The sequence below is a fragment of the Bos taurus genome, chromosome 11, assembly GCF_002263795.3.
Source record: "Bos taurus isolate L1 Dominette 01449 registration number 42190680 breed Hereford chromosome 11, ARS-UCD2.0, whole genome shotgun sequence".
Taxonomy (NCBI): Eukaryota; Metazoa; Chordata; class Mammalia; order Artiodactyla; family Bovidae; genus Bos; species Bos taurus.
In genome coordinates this window covers 30,144,814-30,168,537 of record NC_037338.1, presented here as the reverse complement: position 1 = coordinate 30,168,537, position 23,724 = coordinate 30,144,814, and the positions used below count along the sequence as shown (strand labels likewise).

The window sequence follows — 23,724 nt, the reverse complement described above, 5'->3', positions numbered from 1 at the left end:
TTATCAGTCCAGGCAGTGTTTTTAAAACTATAAGAAAGAAAGTGAAGTCGCTCAGTCGTGTCCAACTCTTTGTGACCCCATGGACTGTAGCCTATCAGGCTCCTCCGTCCATGGGTTTTTCCAGGCAAGAATACTGGAGTGAGTTGCCACTTCCTTCTCCAGGAGATCTTCCCAACCCAGGTATTGAACCCAGGTCTCTGGGTTCCCAGGTTCACATTGTAGGCAGATGCTTTACCATCTGAGCCACCATCTGAGTACTTTCTTTATTTAAAACAATAAAGGAAGTACTTTTTCTTCTATTTGTCAGTTAAAAGCTACTGAGTGATTATGGAGAATGCTTTTCATTCCATTGCTTTTTAGAAACAGAACTAAGTCTAATTTAAAATAGCTAATAGTTCAGTAAGAATGTAGATTTTTTATATCACTTTTAGAAAAGAGTTTGGACAGTTGTATTTTTGAACCATGAAATATGTGTGCCCTTTGACCCAGGAATTCCACTTCTGAAAATTTATTTACGTTATGTACAAATTTTTCGTAATAGTTAATAGTGGAAGAAAGCTAGAAATAATCAAAGTCTAGCAATAAGGGATTGGACTAAAAGTAAACAGTGTTATAGGTACTTTAAGGGTTGTGATATAGTCATTAACAGTGAACTTTACAGTTTTTAATAACATGGGAATATGCCATGTTATAAAAAACGAAAGCAGAATACAAAAATTTTATGTTATCACAATTGTAATAAATGAAACTCTGTAGCTAAAAAGACTGAAAAGAAATACAGTAAATTGTTAATAGTTAATATATTAAAAGTAGGTTATCTCTTTCATACTTTTATGTATTTTACAGCAGCTATATGTATTACTTCTATGATACTAAAAATAAGGTACACTTTAAATTTAAGAAAGAAAATTATATTTGTGTTGGAAAGCAAAAAGGGAATGTTAAAAGGGCAGAAGAAGAAACATTTGTTTTGTACAAGAAATTATATAATAGTCAACTATCACTCCACTCCTAAGATTTGATGATTTGCGATCAGACATACATGAAACATCATTATTTAAAATAATCCTTTTAAATTATAATTGTGTGTGGCTTTTATTTTCCTTTAACTAAACAATCAGATTTTAAAGAATTGATGCATTGTTTTAGGTGGACTACTTTACTTTTTATATGCAGTTATATTATTTTAGCCAAAAATTTTATTTTTACATTTACAATGCTGCTCTGTCATATTCTTATAAGTTTTTGAGGCCTCAAATAATTTTTGTAGTTGTTTAAAAAATATTTTATGAAGAAATCTTAAACCCCTTTCCCCCTCCAGGAAACGATTATACATGGAAGTATTTGAGTATACCCGCCCTATGATGCACCCTGAACCTGGCAAATTCTACCAGATTAATCCAGAAGAATATGAACACCCAAATCCATGGAAAGAGAGTTTCCAGCAGTTGGTATGAAGTATAAATGGAAAATACTGATCTTATATATATTTTAAATAAAAGTTTAAGTATATAATGTTTTATTATATTTATATATTTATAAATATATTTTTATAAAAGTTTCTTTTTTACAATTTAAATTCAAGTATAGGTTTCACGGGAATTTCCTGGTGGTCCAGCAGTTACGACTTCACACTTTCACTACTGAGGGCCGGGGTTCAATTCCTGGTCAGGAAACTAAGGTCCCAGAAGCCACGCAGCATGGCCAAAAAAAAAAGAATAGGTTTCTCAAGTCAGTACACATTTATCAGCCAGCAAAGGAATCAGCAGTTCTTTTCACTGCTGGCATATTTATTAATAATTTAAACAGTAGCCGTAAATTTAAACAGTAGTCGTAAGTATCAGTAGCCTGAGAGCAGTTATACTTTCTGTGGATCTCTTTCAACTTATATTTAAATTATTACTGTTGAGTAGTTATTTAGAGTTTCACGAAATTCCCTTGGTAGTCCAGTAGTCACATTTAGCTTCATTTTCATATGGTCCTTTATGAATAGTGAACTACTCAACTAGGGGTGATTTTGCTCCACAGGGGATATTTGGCAGTGTCTGGAGACATTTTTGGTTTTCACAACTGGAGAAGAGACTGCTTCTGATACCTGGTGGTCAGAGTCCAGTGAAAAGTGAAAGTCACTCAATCGTGTCTGGCTCTTTGCAACTCCATGGACTATGTAGCCCATGGAATTCTCCAGGCCAGAATACTGGAGTGGGTAGCCTTTCCCTTCTCCAGGGGATCTTCCCAACCTAGGGATCAAACCCAGGTCTCCTGCATTGCAGGCAGATTCTTTACCAGTTGAGCCACAACGGAAGCCCAAGAATACTGGAGTCGGTAGCCTATCCCTTCTCCAGCAGATCTCCCCGACCTAGGAATCGAACCCGGGTCTCCTGCATTGCAGGCAGATTCTTTACCAGCTGAGCCACAAGGGAAGCAGATGCTACTAAACATCCTACAATGCACAGAATAAGCCCCTACAAGAAAGAATCTGTTACAAACTATCAGTAGTGCTGAGGTTGAAAAACCATGTCCTTACTTGATATTACTGAGTCATAAACTGTTCCAGATTTTACATTGCAGTATGCATCAGAAAATTAATTGGACTAATAATTATTTTTAAAAATTAAATTTAAAAATTCATGTAGTACTAAACTAAACTATAGTGTTTATACTAGTAGTCAGTTTTTTGTTTTTGTGTTTTTGATGTTTTAGTATAAAGGCGCACATGTAAAGCCAGGATTTGCTGAACATTTCTATAGTAACCCTGCAAGATACAAAGGAAGAGAAAACATGTTGGTATGTTTGATTTGTCTTTTTCTAAGATTTAAAATGATGATCTTACAGTTCTTTACTGACATGTTTTTGCGGGGGGGTTGTTTGTTTGTTTTAGTACTACGATACAATTGAAGATGCCCTTGGTGGGGTACAAGAAGCTCATTTTGATGGACTTATCTTTGTTCATTCTGGAATATATACTGATGAATGGATATATATTGAATCTCCAATCACCATGATTGGTGCAGGTATTTTGAAATGTGTTGTCATTAGAATTTTAATACTTTATTTATGTGGTGGATTTTTAAAAAATGCTGGTTACTTAAAATCCAGATGAACCTTGATAATATCTTAATTGTAGGAAAAAATTAGAAATGTCATGTATATTTTATATGATGGAAATGAAAACTTTAGAGTTCAGAAATTATAAATGTTTCCCTTGGGGGAATGTGTATAATTCTTGATGCCAATAGTTTGTCCAACTGCTTTAATTAATAAGGAGAAAAAAATATCTGTTTTATCTTGTATTTGAAAATACAGAGGCTAATGTTTTTATTGCTGTGTTTTTAATGAAACGAAATGTGCTTTTAAAATACTTTCCATGCTGTTTCAAAGTTGTTTTTATGGTCACAGTTCTAAAAATAAATGGAATGTTTGTTGAGCACTGATCAGTTATTTGAAAATTTATGGGCTGTTTGATTTTTTTAAGGATACAGTAGTATAAGACCATTTTAAAATAGCGAGTAGTTGTTAACTAGTTAGTGAGATTTGCGTTTACTGCCCTTTCTTCTTCCCTCCCCTATTTCCACGTCAAAGAAGAGTGAGAGAGAGTATAGAAAAATTTTGCCTACTGATTTTCATTATTTTCCAAATCAAGACCAGTACTGAAAATAAGTTTAAATAAAGATTCTTTCTTTCTCTCCTCGCTCACCATCCCCTTCTTTCTTCTCTCTGAACGTTGTTTTCTGGTGCTACTGGTAGTGATTTGGTTTCCACAAGAAACCCACATTTTAATGCCATTGCATTTGGTATTGAATACTATTTGTAGCTGAGTCTATTAAAAGTATTATTATACATGAATTTGAGTTACAGTGATGCTCAAATAATGTCCGTGTTAAGTATGACAAGTTATCTATTTGATAAAATGAGTATTAGTCCTGTCTACCCAATTCTAATGTTCCTTTAAAGTTCCCTCTCCAAAAGAACTACCCAATTTAAAACTGTGAAAGGGTTCTATTGAATTATTAGTTTTATGGCAGAGTATTTTTACTGACTAAGAAAGTAATTTTTTGATCTGTCTCATGAAAGTAATATGCTTTAAAATATTTTCTTCATAGCACCTGGAAAAGTAGCAGACAAAGTTATAATTGAAAACACTAGAGATTCAACCTTTGTTTTTATGGAAGGTTCTGAAGATGCTTATGTTGGATACATGACAATAAGGGTAAGAAATTATAAATTTTTAAGTACCTATATGGAAATATTTAACGCTGTGGCTATTTATTTCAAACAAAATTTCTACTTTTCAGTTTAACCCTGATGACAAATCTGCTCAACACCACAATGCACATCACTGCTTAGAGATTACAGTAAATTGTAGCCCTATTATTGATCACTGTATTATCCGAAGTACATGCACAGGTTAGTGTTCCCATTATGTTTTATTATAAGCTAGTCATTGTGTTGCCCAATAGAATTTTAAATAAATTGTTTTTCTTACAGTTGGCTCTGCAGTATGTGTTAGTGGTCAAGGAGCATGTCCCACTATCAAGCACTGTAACATCAGTGACTGTGAAAATGTTGGACTTTATATAACAGATCATGCACAGGTATTTTTTAATTTTGTGGGGTTTTTCTTTTTCTGTTTTTTTTTTTAAACTGTACTAATGTTTATTTCTGGTTAATTGTTGTAGGGAATATATGAGGATAATGAAATTTCCAATAATGCTTTAGCTGGGATTTGGGTTAAAAATCATGGAAACCCAATTATTAGACGGAATCATATTCATCATGGACGTGACGTTGGTGTGTTCACATTTGATCATGGCATGGTAAGAACACTTATTCTTAATTAAAAAAAAATCCTAATTTATCAGTTAAATTCCAAATTGCTGAATTGAAGAGTATAAGTCTAAAAGAAGATTAAAAATTGAAATGAGTATGCAATATCAATTCTGTAAATTCTTGAATCTAACATTACATACATGTAGAGAAGATGGAGTCCTTAGAGAATTGATACGATCTTTGGGGAGAGTAAGGTCTAATCCAGTAGTTCTCAAATGTAAGTATGAATAAAAATCACCCAGATACAATAAATCAGAATTTTTCAGGATGGCACCCAGTATATGCATTTTTAGTAAGCACCATAAGTTAGTTTAATGCAGGTTGCTTTTTGTTTGTTTTGTGCCATGCTGCACAGCTTATAGAATCTTAGTTCTCCAACAGGGACTGAACCTGGGCCCTCAGCAGTGAGAGCATGGTGTCCTAACGTAACCACTGGACTGCTAGGGGATTCCTAACACCTAGTTTTTGTTGAAGTAATTTTTTAAAATCCTAGGACAGCATTGGCAACATTTTTTGTTGTTGGATGTCCAGGATGGGAGTCCAGGATGGGAGAGGAGGTTGTAATGTGGTAACAAGGGCATGATGAAGTTTTATTGCAATTATGTGGTAATAATCAAACAATTTTGGAACATTGAACTGGGACGTAGAAAAATTGTCTATTAACAAAGGAAGTTTATTTTCAACTGTTTGTGCCTAAAACCCTAACACAGAACCCTTTTTTTGCCCACCACTTGTGGCATGTAACATCTTAATTCCCCTACCAGGTATCAAACCCATACTCCCTCAGTGGAAGTACGGAGTCTTAACCACTGGACCTCAAAGAAGTCTGCTAAACTCTGTTAAAACTGAAGTAGACCAGGAAGGAGTACCCTTTTGTTACATTCTGGTTAGATGTAAATAGTTTTATTAATAGACCCCCCCAGTTCATTGTATTCCTGGGATAACTATAACCTGAGAAAAACAGTTCACTTAAAACTCATGCTGTATAGTTTGGGCCTGTAAATAAGAAAGCACAGTGGAGATGACCACTTGTCCTTCTCCAGCTAGAATTTAAAAGTTGACTTTTTTTTTTTTTTGCAAATTGTAGTTCTTTTTTCCCAAGGAGTAGGAAAGAGGGGAGTTTGGAAATTGGAGGCTCTCAGCCGCAGTCCATGGGGTCGCTAAGAGTCGGATACGACTGAGTGACTTCACTTTCACTTTTCACTTTCATGCATTGGAGAAGGAAATGCACCCCACTCCAGTGTTCTTGCCTGGAGAATCCCAGGGACGGGGGAGCCTGGTGGGCTGCCGTCTATGGGGTCGCACAGAATCGGACACGACTGAAGCGACTTAGCAGCAGCAGCAGGAGTATGGAGGCTATCAAAACATAAGGCTCTTCAGAGAATTCATCCTGCCTGGGTTCAAAGCATAGCTTTGTGTAACCTTCAGCTCTTAACTTCTCGGAGCCTTGGACATGCACTAGCTCATTTATACAACACACATGGATTGGGTTCTGTGGTTGATGGCAATGATGGTCCTAATTTTTCACTCCTTCCTGTGGGCACACTCTTTGCTACATAATTTTGCAGTGTCCTCTCACTTTGCCCTTGACCCTGGGCTCAGCCATGCAACTTGCTTTGGTCAATTGGATGTTAGCAAACAAGATGCAGTCCAGAGCCTTGAATTGGGTATGTACCTCTGTCGTCACCGTGAGAACATGCCCAGGGTAGCCCGTTGGAAGATGAAAGATGTGTGAAGCAGATTCACATTACGGAAGCCAGTCTAGATCAGCCTTTGTCCGGCTGGTCCCCAGCAAAAATCAGCAGTCACTTAGCCAACTCTCTGGTCAACTAGTTTACCCCTAGATGTCTGAGAACAAAATCCTTTTTTTGGCATAAGCTGAGCTTTGGGGCTTTTGTTGTGCAGAATTATTGAGTCAGTGCAGCTACCATTACATGCTAGCCATTTCTACAAGCACTGACTACAAAGTTATGTAAGAGGATAATAGTGCCTATGTTGAAAGACCTTTGATGATTAAATAATAGAATACATAAAAAGTGCTTGTCTATTAAATGCTTTCTGCTATTTAAAAAAAAAAAAGTCTTAAGAATCTACCCCCTCTTAGAGGCCTGTGTTGGTAATATTTTTTTTCCCCCTAATTTTTTCTTTTTTTTTTTTTTAATCACACCCTACCTGCGGCCTGCAGAATCTTAGTTCCCCAACCAGAGATTAGATCCCTGCCCACTGCATTGGGAGAGCAAAGTCTTAACCCATGGATCATGAGGGAAGCCCTAGCAATAATTCTTAAATGGAATTCTAAATGGAACTCATATTTTTGTAATGAAACTATACTATGCTAGTATTTATTTGCCTGTATTGCCTTTAGACTTTGCCCCAGAGTTACATATACAGTTTCAAGTATCATATTTATGCATGCCTCTGGTCTCATTCATAGATGATATGAGGTACCAAAATAACTTTAACCTGAGTAAATTTCCTCATTTTTAAAAGACCTAATGTTGATGGTCACTTACTAAAATTTATCAAATAGTATACTCTTCACACAGTCCCAGTACAGTTTACATTATATAGATTCAAGTTTATAAATTTTTAAAAAACAAATCTTGGGCGATCCTACAGATATAAATCTCATCAATCCTTAATGGAAATATATAAATTATATAGACTTATAAGGAAAAGATGGGAATAAAAGCATATCTTGGGCCTCTCATCTATTTTAGTATTGTGATACAATCCTTTAAAATCCTTTGGTAGAATGTTCTTTATTATTAAGGTGTTTTTTGTGTTGGTTTCCATGATTGGTAAAGTTTGACTTTGTTTTTTAATAGAACTTCAGAGAACATCAGAGTAAATATTTAAATTAGTTTCTGTACTGTTCTCTGAAATTGTCTTTCCTCTTCCTTGTCTATGACCTGCTTAGAATTTAAACTCCTATATTGGCAAGAATGAATGGTGAAAGAATTTCTGACATTTCTTTAAATCTTAATGTTTTAAAATATTACATGCCCTGTATAAAAGACATCCCTAGAATTTCAAAGGGTATGGTTCTAGAGTTTGTCATAATTAACTGCATGTTTAAACTTTTGAAAAATTATAAAAAATACTTTATATTTCAAACCTCTGTACTCCATCATTTGTATCCTTATTTTTCTTTAGTGCTTTATAACATTTCTATTCCTACAGTTATTGGTCTGTGTTTATATTTATTAACCTTCAGTCCTTTTATCACAGTTTTTCCATTCCTGATTTTATTTTGATTCATTCTTGGTATGGCTATTCTGTCATCTAGCCATTTTGATTTTGTTTATTTTTAAAAGAAAGGCTTATGGGTATTGTAGCTTGAATTCTTCCCACTTGAAAATGTCTACCCATTAACCTTTTAACTTTGCTGAGTATATAGTTTTTTATTTTCGTTCACTCAGAATTGCGTAGTCATTTTTGTATTTCTAGAACTGAGGGTGACTGAGGAGATCATTCTGGGTTTTTGTTTTTGTTTTTTCCTTTCTGATGGAGATTTGCTTTTCTACTTAAGTTATCCATGTGATTTTTTTGTTATATGTTAATAGTTTTTTGTTTTGTTTTGTTTTGTTTTTTTACTACTTTTCTGCTTCATATGTTCCTTTCTTTAGAAACTTAGTTATCTTCTCTATTACTTATGTTGTTCTATATTATTCCGTTCTTTTCCTTTGTTCTGTGCTGTGCTAAGTTGCTTCAGTCATGTGTGACTCTTGGCAGTCCCATGGACTGTAGCCTACCAGGCTCCTCTGTCTGTGGGATTCTCCATGCAAGAATACTGGAGTGGGTTGCAGTGCCGTCCTCCAGGGGACCTTCCCGACCCAGGGATCAAACCCACGTCTCTACGTCTTCTGCTTTGGCAGGCGGGTTCTTTACCACCAGCACCACCTGCGATTCTGTGTAATTTCCTCAAATCTGTGTCTTTTACTATGTCTACATATCTTTGTCTCTTTTTCTATTTTGTTTCCAGTATGGTTTTTATATCTGATTTTTTTAATGTGTTTTTGTTTTATGGAATCCTTCTTGCATACATAAAACTGGAGACAATATTGTAATGAATTTCCCATGTATCCACCCTCCGTATTCAAACTTTCAATTCATGGTCAGTTTTATTTCATCTGTACTTCCTCATACATTGCTTATTCTCTTCTTTATTCTGAATTATTTTGAAGCAAATCTCAGATATCATCGTCTCATCTGTAAACATTTCAGCATGTATCTTTCTTTTAAAGGTAGGATTCCTTCTTTTTCTTTTACATAACCACAGTGCCATTCTCACTCCTAAAATAATTTTTCAGTCAACATCTACAGTTCCCCAATTCTTTGTGGTTTTTTGTTTTAATATTCAGTCTGTTGCAGAGTGTTATTTTCATAAAGTAAAATTAAAATACAGCAGTAGCAAATTGTTATAAAAATTTCAAGATACGTATTCTAAGTTTATGAATTTAACTCATGATAGATTGACAGGAGACAAAAACTATGTTGAAGTATGGTTTTCCTCTGCTCCTTTTTACTTTGGATAATCCTCTTTAGATAAAAAATGCAAGTTTTAGATAATAGAAGTTGTACATTAGTGTGTGTCTTCAGATTTTCTTCTTGTGCCTAAATTATTTCTATGAAAATATTACTGTGGGATTATTTTCCTTCCTCTCCTGTGTTCTGTTCATGACACTAGATGTCACTACTTAGTAGATCATTGGTTATGCTTGCTTATTAAAACAGTTACTTGGGGAAACATACCTTGCTAAAGGTAGCTCTCACCTTTGTCTTCCTTATCCAGATATCACAGTATTAGGCAAGTGTTTGATAGAGTATAGTTTGGGATTGTAGACATTTATTTCAATGAAGATAACATATTTTTCTTTTTATTCATTCCTTTTATCTGGAGAGTTTAAGAGGAACTCTTGAATGCCTTTCATTCTGCCATCTTTAATAAAGACTTTCAATTCAAAAAATTTTAATGAAAAAATATTTAATCTCACCTTCTATTAATCAATGTTAATTTTTTTAGCTTGGTAGAATGATCATTTTTAAGGACATATATCAAAGATTTAGAAATGCTTGTGCTGAAAAGTTAACAAGCTTTTATTTTAGAATATAGAAGAAGCTGTTAGCAATCTGGTATCTTCTGGTAGGGAAATAAATCCTTTTATAATAAGGAATAGTCTGGGAAAATGTCTGTGCCCTTGGAGTTTTGTATATATATTAGAGCTTTCATGGTTTGCGTCTTAAAAGGCAAAGTAGAATTACGTTTACTACTTAGAGTCCATTACACCATTTTGCACTAAAGGCATTTCTTAACAAAATAGATGCATTTCATTAAAATGTATTTTAAAGCAAAATTACACTAACTGAATCCTTCAATTCATAACAGTAGGTTAGTTTTCTTATGATATTATAAAACTATGTGTGTCAATCAAATGTTGCCCTGACTGTAATAAAATCACAGTTGTAGCAATGTAAAAGATTCTAAGAGCATGAAGAAGAAAAAATTTTCTTTCAAAAACTTTTTGCTACTTTCTTTTCTTGAAAGTTATCTTAAAACAAAAGATACAGATTATAACTCCCATCTTTGATAGAACTAGGAGACATTTTTAACCTTTAAATTACAGTGTGGTAAAATAAGCATGTGCCTATGATCATGGTAACCAGTTCAGATTAGAGCAGGTTCTAAAATTGCTTATATTCAGGAAGAACCTAATGTGAATACAAATATATTAAGAAGTGATTGAGGGGCCTCCCTGGTGGTCCAATAGTTAGGAAACCACCTGCCAATGCAGGGGACACCATTTCCATCCGTAATCCAGGAAGATCCCACATGCCTTGGGGCAACGAAGCCCATGCGCCACAACTACTGAGCCCACACTCTAGAGCCTGCGAGCTGCAACTACAGAAGCCCACACACTCTAGAGCCTGTGCTCTGTAACAGGAAAAGCCACTGCAGTAAGAAAGCCCACGTGCTGCAAGTAGAGAGTAGCCCCTGCTCACCATAACTTGAGAAAGCCCACACGCAGCAACAAAGACCCAGCACAGCCAAAAATTAAAAAAAAAAAAAAAAAGAAATGATTAGAAATTCCCTGGCAGTCAACTGGTTAGTACTCCAGGCTTTCACTGACAAGTGCATGGGATCTATCCCTGGTCTTCCGACAGGGAGTCCCTGCAAGCTGGGCCTCGCAGCCACCAAAAAAAAAAAAAAGTGATTTAAACAACTAGTAGCAAGTTTAGGATAGAATTATCACTGGACGTCTAAGCAAAAGAGAACAAGATAATTGTAGAAGAGCAAAATCTCATCTTTCGTAATAGGAGATCAGCACATAATACCTAAAACTGCAAACTCAAGATAGTACGCATTTTCACTTAAAAATATGAAAGTCGGTCAAAAGAATTGAAAATAGGGACCTCTGGACAAGGGAAAATAAAGAAAGGGACTGCTGTTTGCCTTAGTAAACTTGTGGGTCCTAGTTGACTCTCCTAAGTGTGCAAAATCAAAACCTAAAGAAAACAAGTAATTCACTGGTGGTCTAGTGGATAGAATTATGCACTTTCACAGCTGAGGGCTTGGGTTCAGTCCTTGTTCAGGGAACTAAGATCCAGCAAGATGTATGTATGGTGTTGCCAAAAAAGCAACCGTGCAGTTGAAAATTTTCTAGTAGATACACTGTAGCAAAGTATACTTGCAGTACTGTATGTTGTACTAGCACAGCTGGAACATGACAGTGTCCTGTCACTGGAATCTTCATAGAAGCCCAGTAAATAGCATACCTTTTCCTGCTGCATTGTGAGCAAATTAAGAAATCAAAGCTATGAAGTAGCATAAGGAGGTTAAAATATCAACTTCATTTCCCTTAAAGGTTAAATTGGAGGATATAACTTAGAATGAGAACTAAATGGGTCTGTTTAACTGAACCCTGGAATAAAATGCACTTAATCTACTTAGTCACAGGCAATGTTCATGGTATGGTAAAGAAGGTATATTCCCCTAAGGGCAGCTCACTTGAGGGAGAAAAAGAGTGAAGCTGAATTGAGCATACTCAGTTTATTCTTTCCCAAGTTTACCATTCAGGGTATATCATTCAACTCCTGACAGAAACAAGTTGAGCTCCCTTCTCAATGATGAAAACATCAAAATGTTGAATTGTTCCAAACTGACATTAATCTCTTTCAGTTTAATCTCTTTCACAATTGTTGTTTCTTTGATGCTCAGTTTTGCCATAATAGTCTGTATACACCTGGTGTTGATCCAATTTTTTTTTATATAAATCAAAGAAGAAAAAATTTTTTCATGTATTAAGGAACTATTTTTGATGCAATCCCCCAATTTTTTTAAAAAGAGTAAGTTTATAACCTATATGTTAACAGGTATAAGTTGTAAGTGATTTGTACTTTATTTGTGGGAAATGAAACTTGAAAACTACTTCTAAATGTTATTCTCAGACATTTTCTTAAAGAGTTAAATATGTAGTATATTACAATACTCAGAATTACATCCTGTTTTAACCTCTACTAGATTTGGCAAAAAGTTTATCAAGTCATGTTTGAGTGCTTACCATGTGTAAAATCTTAAATAGATGCTCCAGAAGTTAGTAAAAGAGGCACCCTTTCTCTTCAGAAGCTTATAATTGGTAAAAATGGATATAACAAGTTAAGCACAAGATAGTACATGGAAGTAGCATAAGAAAATACTTAGTGTGAAAGGGAATTTAATGAGAGGGGAACACATTCAGTTTTTGAAGGGAGGTAGACAAGGAGTATGAAATGGCTTTCATACTCCTAGGAGTGCTGTCATTTAACTCTCTCATTTTTTCCTCTAACATTCAGTCTGACTGGGTCTTAGAATTTAAGATATCAGTATTACAGTAATGTTTATTATCTTTAGAAAATAAGTAACATATATCCATTGTAGAAAGTTTAAGAAATTTAGAGAAGCATAAAGGATACAATAAGCATGCATAATACCACTATTCATTTAATCACACTCTCATATTCTTGTTTTATCCTTCAGGTTTGTTTTTTGTTGTTGTTGTTGTTTTGTTTTTTCAAATAAAATTGAGTCATATTGAATGTATATTATCTTAAAGTACAGTGTATACTGTTCTTTTCACTAAACATGATAGCATGTATAACATGAGCCTAGATCTTCACAACATTTTGAGTCAGTTCTCTCTTACTGTGCTGAGATGAACATTATTATGTCTTTTACTGTAGTCTCTGATTATGTCCTTTGGTCAGCTTTTTAATAGTTGATTTTTTGGGGACATTTTTAAGGTTTTCTTTAATACTTAAACCTTTTGTTGAATATGTATTCTTACTCGGTAATGGTATTTATTTGCGTTTATTGAATAAATCTTTCCCTGTTTTTCTTTCCTGGCTTTGAATATATTCACATTAATTAGAGGATTTAATTAATTCAAATTAATTAAACTGAAATGCTTAAAACATTTAAATGTTTATAATTTTAAATTTAGTATATATCTGTCTCTGTTTCATTCTTAACTCTTGAATGTTTCTAATACTTAATTTGGAGGTATACATTTAAAAGGTTTTTTAATGTCATTTCTTTTTGGAAAGTAGCCTTACCTTCAGGCTTAATTTCTGTATTTTCCAGGGTTACTTTGAAAGCTGCAACATACACAGAAACCGGATAGCAGGCTTTGAAGTAAAGGCTTATGCTAACCCCACAGTGGTTCGATGTGAAATTCATCATGGGCAGACTGGGGGAATATATGTTCATGAAAAAGGAAGAGGACAATTCATAGAGAATAAAATCTATGCAAACAACTTTGCAGGTGTATGGATTACCTCAAATAGTGACCCAACAATAAGGTATTTCTATATAATTATGGAAGAGAATTATATTTTCACTTTATGTTTTATGTTATAAAAAGAGTTAAGATACTTAGCTTTAACTCTATTTTTCCTAGACACCTGATTACTATAAGATAGATTTACCTAATAAAAGTCTGTGCATCTGAATGAACATAGCTATTGCATTTATTTTGCGGTGTTTTGTTTTTTATTAGTGATCTCATCCATGTAACCTCTATTTTTTATGAAAAATTGCAAATGCTGTGGTTTTCATTTTAAATTCATCAAACTTCATTATAGATGAGTAAATAGGGCTGTGATCTTCTCTTGGAATCTGAATGATCTGTCTTGTCCTTTTTCTTTCTGAGATCAGATAGTTAGGTTATTAATTATCTCTTAAGATATTTGGACAAAGAGACCAAGAATAACAAAAGAGTCAAAACTTTAAGCTGTCAGTTCCTGACACTCCCTCTGGCCACAGCAAGGAAACAAACAGATCCAGTCTTTTTTATTATTATGTATTTTATTTTTGGCTCTGCTGGGTCTTTGTTGGTGTACGTGGACTTTCTCTAGTGGCAGAGAGTGGAGTCTCCTCTCTAGTTGCAGTGTGTGGGCTTCTCGTTACAGTGGCTCCTCTTGTTTCAGAGCACAAGCTCTAGAGCGTGGGCTCAGTACTTGTGGCACAGGGGCTTAGTTGCCCCACTGCTTGTGGAATCTTACAATGTCCCCTGCATTGGGAGGTGGATTTTTAACCACTGGACCACCAGGGGAATCCACAGATCCAGTCTTACAGGCATTGGCTAAGACTTGTAAAACAGAGCTATGATAATGAAATCAATGACCATGAATTATTTCTGTAAAATTGTTTTCCACTGGCTTTATGAAAGTTGATTGTGTGATTTCCATCTTAATTACTATTCAACAAATGCTTGTAGATGAGCTAAGAAAAGTTCTTTTAAATGGATTAGCTCCTCTTTTGTAAATTTTAATAAGTTGTGTTATTGTTTCCTTTGACCTCGCTTCTTGTGGGATCCTAGTTCTCTGACCAGAGATCAGACCTGGGCCCTCTGAAGTGGAAGTGTAGTGTCCTAACCACTGGACTGTCTGGGAGTTCCCTGAATTAGCACTTTTGAGGGGAATTTCTAAGAATGCTGCTACTGCTGCTGCTAAGTCACTTCAGTCGTGCCCAACTCTGTGGACCCCACAGACGGCAGCCCACCAGGCTCCCCTGTCCCTGGGATTCTCCAGGCAAGAACACTGGAGTGGGTTGCCATTTCCTTCTCCAGTGCGTGAAAGTGAAGTCGCTCAGTCATGTCTGACTCTGAGCGACCCCATGGACTGTAACCCACCAGGCTCCTCCGTCCATGGGATTCTCCAGACAAGAAAGCTGGAGTGGGGTGCCAGCATCTCAAATACTAGATGGCTTTTCCAAAGCTTTAAGTCTTAGAATTAAAAGGAAATCATCTAGTTTCTCATTTCATAAATTAGGAAGCTGAGGCTCGTAGAAGTTAAATAATTTTCTAAGGTCACGTGAACATGGCTGGGCTTTTAATAAAACAAGCAAGCTTTTCTGAATAGATTCTTTTGTGTGTTTTTTATTTCCCCACATGATTACAGGGGGAATTCTATATTTAATGGAAATCAAGGTGGAGTTTACATCTTCGGTGATGGACGAGGCCTTATTGAAGGAAATGACATTTATGGTAAATGTATTTTGTTCTATAAAATTTTAGAACCTGGCCTGTGTTCCTGTCATTAGTAAATGGACCATTTTGAAACCTTCTGAATAGGAGAACTGATCTAGGTTCTTTAAATTCTCAATAAAGATTATTCTGTGACATTTATTCACTTAACAAACATTTACTGAGTATCTACGATGTATTAGGCACTGTTCTACATACTAGGGATGAAAATAAAACTAAGACCCTATTCTCACAGAGTATCTGCAGTTCCCTCAATTCACTCCATTGTTTAGCAATTTCTGTGGTAGTTTAATACACTTTGGTACTAATTAGAAAGGGAAAATACTCCTCATTAAAACTTTTGAGGTATTAATTCAGCAAACAATTATTAGGTATCTGTGTGCTAGACACTGATATGTTCCTGGGTGTCCTCTTTTGCTAATACTTACTGGATAATACACATAATTTTACTGATTGCTAGGTACTTTTTTGAGTACCTTACTTGAATTAAGTCATATAATATTTACATCAACCCTGTGAAGTAGGCACTATTAAATATCCCCCACTTACTGGTCAGGAAACAAAGGTACAAAGAGGTTTAAGCAGCTTAATCAAAGTCACATAGGAAATAAGTCAAATTCCTGGGAGTCAAAACTTAACAGCCTCAAATTCCTGGGAGTCAAAACTTAACAGCCTGGCTCCAGCATCTCTGGTCGTAACCACTATTCTTAGACTGCCTGCAATCCTTCTGCATCTTCTTACACTCCTAGTTCCCTTAGTTTTGTTCTGAAATGTTCATGGATCATAAGTGTCTTTCTGAATATGACATATTTCACAGAATTGCGCTCTTACTATGTTCCATTAGGCTCCATATGTTGATATTGTAACTTTTATTTTTAAATAGGCAATGCATTAGCAGGAATTCAGATTAGGACAAACAGTTGTCCAATTGTTCGACATAACAAAATTCATGATGGCCAGCATGGTGGAATTTATGTGGTAAGTTAATACATACAGTTCTAGAACTTCATGAATTAAAGTCGGGGTAGAAAAGAAAGAAAGTACAAAATTATGTCTACCTGTAAGTAGGCCATATTCAACTTTTTCTCTCTCCCAGTGTATGAATGATGTAATATTTTGTGTGTAGTGCTCTATAATTTTGTCAACTGACTAAATTTAAGCATAGGAGATACACCTTTTTATTGAAATATCTAATTATAATGGCAGTATGGGCTGAATGCATACAACAAATGGTTGGTAGTCTGAGTTATATTTGTTACACTAGAATTTGGCCAGTGTGATTACTGTATGAGTCTCTGAGATTTTCCAAAACTATTAATTAAAATCATAATATCACTGAGTATTAGTAATACTAGACTTGAATATTTTTATCTTCTGAAAAAGCCAGACATTTGACATGATGTTGAAACATAATTAAGCATCTTACAAAATTTAAAAACCTATGTATTAGTGTATTCGTCCTGTGTCTTCTGTCATCATAGTATCTGACACTGTTATTAGAGTAAGAAAATGTAGAGAATTTCAGAAAGGTCCTTGTGTGATGCCAGGTGTGAGTCTAATTTTTATTCCTAGTTCTAGAAATGTTCATGTCTTAAATCTTCTACTAAAAATAAAAATGTTAGTAACTTGAACCTTGTTTTGAACCAGTGATAGGTTGAAATAATTATTAACTTCCTAAGTGAGAGAACTTTGGTTTGTTTTATATCTTAGAATGAGATAAGAAAATCCAGTGCTACTATTCTTACCATAATAGATTTAAAAATACAAAAATACACAAAGGACAGTATAAAACCTTTGAGCTTAAACTCAGGTAAAGACTAGGTAAGAGAATGTTACCAGTTAGCTCTTTTTTTTTTTTTTTGGTCATAATTTGTCTCAAAAGGTAGACTATACTGTAAATTACTTGGCTTATACAAGATACCTATTATAGTCAATAACTTTTATTTAGCATGAGAAAGGACAAGGCGTAATAGAAGAGAATGAAGTCTATAGTAATACTCTGGCCGGAGTCTGGGTGACAACTGGCAGCACTCCAGTACTGAGAAGAAACAGGATACATAGTGGCAAGCAGGTAAGGTTATGTTTGACTTAGTATGGGAAATTATTGTTTTATAAACACATTTTTTAATTTGAAAAAAATCTTTATTAATTTTAGGTTGGTGTTTATTTTTATGACAATGGACATGGAGTACTAGAGGACAATGATATTTATAATCATATGTATTCAGGGGTTCAGATAAGGTAAATGTTTTCACATTTGGCTTTCTTCGGGGAGGGAATTGTGAGTGTGTAGGGTAAATAGAAAAAATTACCTAGTTATTAAATGCTCAATTTTTATTCCTCCTTTTGTATGTGTGTTCATACTCTTGGCTTAAATTGTGTGTAAGTTTTGGCTGAATGGCACATATGCCGTAAGAGCTCATTTCCACTGTTGTGTCATCTGGTGTGACAGTCCTTATCAGCTATCAGTGTACTCTATCATATTGGAGAGTGGAAAGCTATGTAAAAATACTTGTAAGGTACCTACATGTCATAGGTACTTATTAAATGGGAGCTTCTGTTTTTATGCTCATTCTGCAAAATTATTAGGCTTTAAATCCTTCTTTCTTGTATTTTACCAGTTTTTGGAATTGCAGTAGTCCTGATCATATTTTATTTTACATATGAGGGGAGCATATAATAATAAATGTTACTTAATCTAACATCCTCAGTTTAGTTTACGTATTAGGAGACTCTGTAGTAATAATCTATAGCTAAGTCTGTTCGGTGGGAAGATAGAATTACGCAAAATTAAGCCCGTTTCCTCACTGACAGACTTCTCAGAGTATCTTGAAGGTGATGTTTAATTATGTTGTTAATTCTTAAAGTGATTATTGTGGGTTTTCTTACTGTTAACATGGGATGTGGGAGCAGAAGCAATGAGATGGCATTACTTTCTATTCTATCCATAGGACTGGAAGCAACCCCAAAATTAGGCGCAACAAAATCTGGGGAGGACAGAATGGTGGAATTCTAGTTTATAATTCTGGTATGTTTAATCTTTTACCTTTTTTTTTTTTTTTTCAGTGATATTGTCTTTAGAAATATACTTTCTAAATAACATAACCTAAAATTTTCCATTTATAGGTCTAGGCTGTATAGAAGACAATGAAATATTTGACAATGCAATGGCTGGAGTCTGGATTAAGACAGATAGTAATCCTACACTAAGAAGAAATAAAATCCATGATGGAAGAGATGGTGGCATCTGTATATTTAATGGGGGTCGAGGTATTGTTGTTAAGTTTGCATTAGTTAAAAACCCAGTTTTCCATTATTCTTCCATATCTTTAATGATCAGTGACATTGCCAGTTAATGTCATTGTGAAGGAATCACGGTCGTTCTTATTAAATCTTGAGATGGCTTAGGAGGTTAGTGCCTAGAGTTAAAGGAGACATGTTTGCAGAATTTTCCTTCTCCTGTTATAGCTACTTTGTGCCGCTTTTTTAAGGCTTTTTTTGTAAGGCTTTTTTAAGGTAGCAGAATTTGTTTACACCCCCTCTCTGGGCTTTTTATTATCCAGAATAGTGATATGATTATAATAAATTTTAAAGTCAAGTTATAGAACTAGATGTGAAAAATTAATTGATCTGTAAATATATAAAAATGTCTGTAGTCAGTAAGTATTGCTTATTTGTACCTGTTCACAACCATCTTTGTTGGAGAATTGAATTATTGAAGCCAAGATGTGCTCAGTTTGGTATCCATAAATGTCAAATCAACTTTGCATTGAGGCAAAAGCTTACAGTCCCTGCCTCTTGCCAGTTCATTTTGTTCAGAGACTATCGAATGCAGATTATCACCATTCCTGAAATATCAGTAACCCAACATCATACATACCTTGTATAGAAGATTAGCTAGTAATTACTCTAACATAACAAGACTTAATCAACAAAATTTACTGCTACCACCAAGCAGCATGATTCCATCAATGATAAAGACTCTCAAGAAGCTTATAATCTAGTAGTTCAGTAAATGATGTAATCCTCTGATAGGATTCTTTATTAGATACAATGAGGAAACACAGTACAGAATTGTTGGTTTTATTTGTAAGGTGTTGGAAAAGGTTCTGGAGTAAAAGCACTCTTGAACTGTGTCTTGAAAAAATGAGTATTTACTGGTAAGATGAGGGGTAGGGGTTTGAAGCCCATTCTGGTATAGAAAGTAATTATTTCACTCTTTCATTTGTTCTAGTATATACTTACTAATTTGGAGAGGGCAATGGCACCCCACTCAGTACTCTTGCCTGGCAAATCCCATGGACGGAGGAGCCTGGTGGGCTGCAGTCCATGGGGTCAGGAGTCGGACACGACTGAGTGACTTCACTTTTACTTTTCACTCTCATGCATTGGAGAAGGAAATGGGAACCCACTCCAGTATTCTTGCCTGGAGAATCCCAGGGACGGGGGAGCCTGATGGGCAGCCGTCTCTGGGGTCGCACAGAGTCGGACACAACTGAAGCGACTTACCAGTAGCATACTTATTAATTGAACATACCTGTGCCTAACACTGTGATACAGATACTGAAGATAAAATGGTGAATATAAAACAGTACTACATCCAGAAAGTTTATGGTCTAATGGAGTGGCACGTGGTAAGCTACAGTCTAAAAGGAAACAGTGGTTTAGTAAGGCAAGAGATCTGAAAGTTGAGGCTGGAACAGGGCCAGGGCCCAAATCGTTAAAGGTTTTATTTTTATATATGCAGTATAATGAAAAGGCTTTGTATGTACGCAGTAGTTTGGACTAGACCTTAGCAATAGTACTTGAGGAGCCTATAGTGGACATCTGCAAGATTAGAGGTAGGATCTTGGAATAGTCAGGCTTCTCCTGTGGCTTAGTGGTATAAAGAATCTACCTGCAGTGCACGAGTCAAGGAGACACGTGTTTGATACATGGGTCGAGAAGATCCCCTGGAGGAGGGCATGGCAACCCACTCCAGTATTCTTGCCTGGAGAATCCCATGGACAGAGGGGCCTGGTGGGCTACAGTCCGTGGGGTCACAAAGAGTTGGACACAACTGAAGTGACTTAGCATGCATGCACTCAGGCACTTGGAGTAGTCTTTTCTAGGAGAAAAGGAATTTACAGGTTAATACTTAACAATTACAGACAGATCAGATGTGTACAGAAATAAAAGCATTTCATGTCTTTAGGGAGCAGAGAAACGCTAGTACATAACTAAATATGATTCAGTGTACATAAGTAGGTTTTATAGGAGTCATGTTAATACTTATTTAGTACTGTGTACTTTTACATGTATTAACTAATCCTCGTAATAACCCTATTGTGGTAGGTACTATTATGCCTATTTTACTGATAAGGAAATTGAAATAAAGAGAAGTAATTTGCCCAGAGTTTGGAAGTGGCTAAGTCAGTATTTGAAGGCATGAAGTCTGATTCCTCAGTCTACTCTTAATCACTGTTATCATCCCAGAAGAGAGAATAATTAATTTGATAGAGGAAAACCAAAAACCTCCCAGAGGAAGTGACATTAAGAAGAAAGACTATGACACTGCAGAAAGAGGAAATAATATAAATCAAAGGCAAGAGATAAAAATGTATAGCATTTTTATTACTTTACTTTTTTACTTTTATTACTTTTACATTTTTTATTACTTACACATTACAAAGTGTAAGTAATGTAGTGAAACAAGAGGGGTAGGTTGGGGGAATATTTTGAAAGACTGTAAACAGCAAGTTAAATTTTAAACTTTATTCTGTAAGTTTTTTATATTGATAAAGGGATATGATAGAGTTGTAGGAAACTTGGGAAAACAATAGCAGAATAGAGACCAAAGTAAAGAAAACTGATCAAGGAATGCTGATAGTGGCTAGAAAGAATTGGGGCTTGAATCTAAAGCATGGAGAATGCAAAGATCCTAAAATACTTCAAAGGAATTAATTCAGCAGTGTTGAGTAAGAATCAGCTTTATGCCTTGTGCCTGGGCACTGGTGATGCAGTGGTAAGCTATACATGATCCTTGCAACCATGGGACTTCCAGTTTATTGGTTAGAATGGTTATCTGCTAATTTTAAAATTATTGTTTAAATTCTACTTTAAGTATTTGTGAATTACTAAACAAACTTTCAGTTGAAAAACTAGTCCTATGAATTTTATAGTCCAGTTAATAAGAAACTAAAAGAAAACCTAAATACCACCAAAAAGACAGTAAAATTTGCTATGTGGATTAGCCCTAACCTGGGGAAATATTTCATTATAGGTCTCCTTGAAGAAAATGATATTTTCAGGAATGCTCAAGCAGGTGTTCTAATCAGCACTAATAGTCATCCAGTCTTGAGGAAAAACAGAATATTTGATGGATTTGCTGCAGGTTTGTATTTTGTTACCTGTAGCTTGTTTGCTGTACATTAAATTGATTCTTGGTATATCATTGCTTAATAACTAAAGGTGTGCAGTGTGCTGTGGAAGTTGGCCGAATGCTTGTTTACAATTGCTTTTAAGAGCACCTAATCCAAGTTTTGGATTCAGTCCATGAGGTTGCAGAGTTGGACATGATTTAGTGACTGAGCTCACACAGTCCCAAGTTTTGGATTCTTCTACTCTAAGCCAAACTTACAATATTGTTCTTGTAGTTCAGTAGTAATTAAGAATCATTAATTGGATAGAGTAACTACTGGCTACCATTAGGAATAAAGATAAAATGCAAGCCCTCTGGCCTCACAAATAATGTTTTTTTAAAGATATTGGTAAGTAAAATTCAAGTATTATGCATATATTTCAACGTTTTGCCAGTAAAGACAATTTCTCTTTAATTCCAAATAACCATCTAGCTCCTTCCTACACATATTTCTGGGTCCTATCTTCTTAGTTGGAGAGAAATTTTAAAATAATGTCATTATCAATAAAGTAGAGTATGAACCATCTGTATTATTCCTTCCTTAGCAGGGGTAGAGAACTAAGTGATTCAAATAAGCTTCTCTTTTTTAGATGTTAGGAACTGATACACAGTTTACTACATTTAACATACTTTTTATATAAAAGAACTATTTTACTACATTTGCTATATTTCAGGTTTCTTTTAAGAAACTATATAAAGTGATGCATCTGCTGTTTGTAAATTTTGCTTCAGGTATTGAAATCACAAATCATGCAACTGCAACACTAGAAGGCAATCAAATTTTTAACAACCGATTTGGAGGCTTATTTTTAGCATCTGGTGTTAATGTGACAATGAAAGGTATGTTGGAATCTTGTGTTCTGCCTATAAGTACACTAAATATGCCATGAGAAGATAATCAGAAGTCATTGCTATCCAATAATTTAATTCCTTCTGTCACTGTACAGTAGTTAACCAGCAACTCAAGAGATGTATTCTGAAAGAGTTTTGTTTCAACTTATTCTCAATAGTTGGGAGTACCTTATACAAGGAAAACTCATTTCTATCCCTAGCCAGTTTTTTTTTTTTACTTCATTGATTAGCCTCTTTTAAAGCTCTTAAACTCTATCTTACGTCTTCATACTATACAATATTACTTTTTTCTTTTATTACAGATAACAAAATAATGAACAATCAAGACGCCATAGAAAAGGCTGTTAGTAGAGGCCAGTGTTTATATAAAATATCAAGTTATACCAGCTATCCCATGCATGATTTCTACAGGTATATTTCTCAGTTATTTGTCTTAAAAAAGGAGAGGTACCAAGGTTTTCTCTCCTTAACTGACAAGAACTCAACATTTTTAGCTTTCCCTTAAGTATATGAGCTAAAAGAAAGTAAACTGGGTATTTGCTAATAGAATGTAACTGAAAATTATTAGCTGTCCACATTAAGTTGTGATCGGTCTTCTTGGAGGATCCTGTGTTTGAGACCATAAAATGTGGGAAAATGAGGTACTGTACTAACTATAGATACCACTGAAAATGTAAAACATTTATATTGTTTTCCTAGACTGTCATTAAGTATTCCTTATATCCTAGCTAACATGAGTGGTTTTAATTCCTCTCTCCCCCATATTGATTCAATAAAGGTAGCTACTTGTTTTCCTTGGGAGACACAAAATAGGAAAATGCTATATTCCATTGAAGTCTCTTTTCAGAACTAGACTAGAACCACAAAAAAAAATTTGGTCGTCTTAAAAGCCAAAGGTCATAGGGTAATATATAACAGATTGCAGTATTCTGAATAAATAAGATGATCGAGGAAAATAATGTAAGCTTTTGTTTTGTAGATGTCACACTTGTAACACCACAGATCGAAACGCCATATGTGTGAACTGCATTAAGAAGTGCCATCAGGGACATGACGTAGAATTTATTAGACATGATAGGTATGTATGTAGCACACTTGCTGTATTACTCAATTGTTTTC

At 35.0% G+C, this 23,724-nt stretch overlaps 1 protein-coding gene across 4 annotated transcripts in view; it reads left to right on the top strand.

The window, feature by feature from the left end:
- The window catches only part of FBXO11 (F-box protein 11), a 112,618-nt gene that overhangs the window by 87,503 nt on the left and 1,391 nt on the right, over nucleotides 1–23,724 (top strand). For 3 of the 4 annotated variants that reach the window (XM_024998439.2, XM_005212593.5, XM_059891127.1), the window contains exons 5-22: nucleotides 1,322–1,451; nucleotides 2,704–2,787; nucleotides 2,882–3,014; nucleotides 4,104–4,210; nucleotides 4,296–4,407; nucleotides 4,489–4,595; nucleotides 4,680–4,817; nucleotides 13,451–13,668; nucleotides 15,268–15,353; nucleotides 16,237–16,331; nucleotides 17,302–17,424; nucleotides 17,509–17,594; nucleotides 18,305–18,381; nucleotides 18,480–18,623; nucleotides 21,616–21,726; nucleotides 22,486–22,593; nucleotides 22,908–23,016; nucleotides 23,585–23,683. In XM_024998439.2, the coding sequence (XP_024854207.1) occupies nucleotides 1,322–1,451; nucleotides 2,704–2,787; nucleotides 2,882–3,014; nucleotides 4,104–4,210; nucleotides 4,296–4,407; nucleotides 4,489–4,595; nucleotides 4,680–4,817; nucleotides 13,451–13,668; nucleotides 15,268–15,353; nucleotides 16,237–16,331; nucleotides 17,302–17,424; nucleotides 17,509–17,594; nucleotides 18,305–18,381; nucleotides 18,480–18,623; nucleotides 21,616–21,726; nucleotides 22,486–22,593; nucleotides 22,908–23,016; nucleotides 23,585–23,683 (2,067 nt within the window). 4 annotated transcript variants of the gene reach the window in all.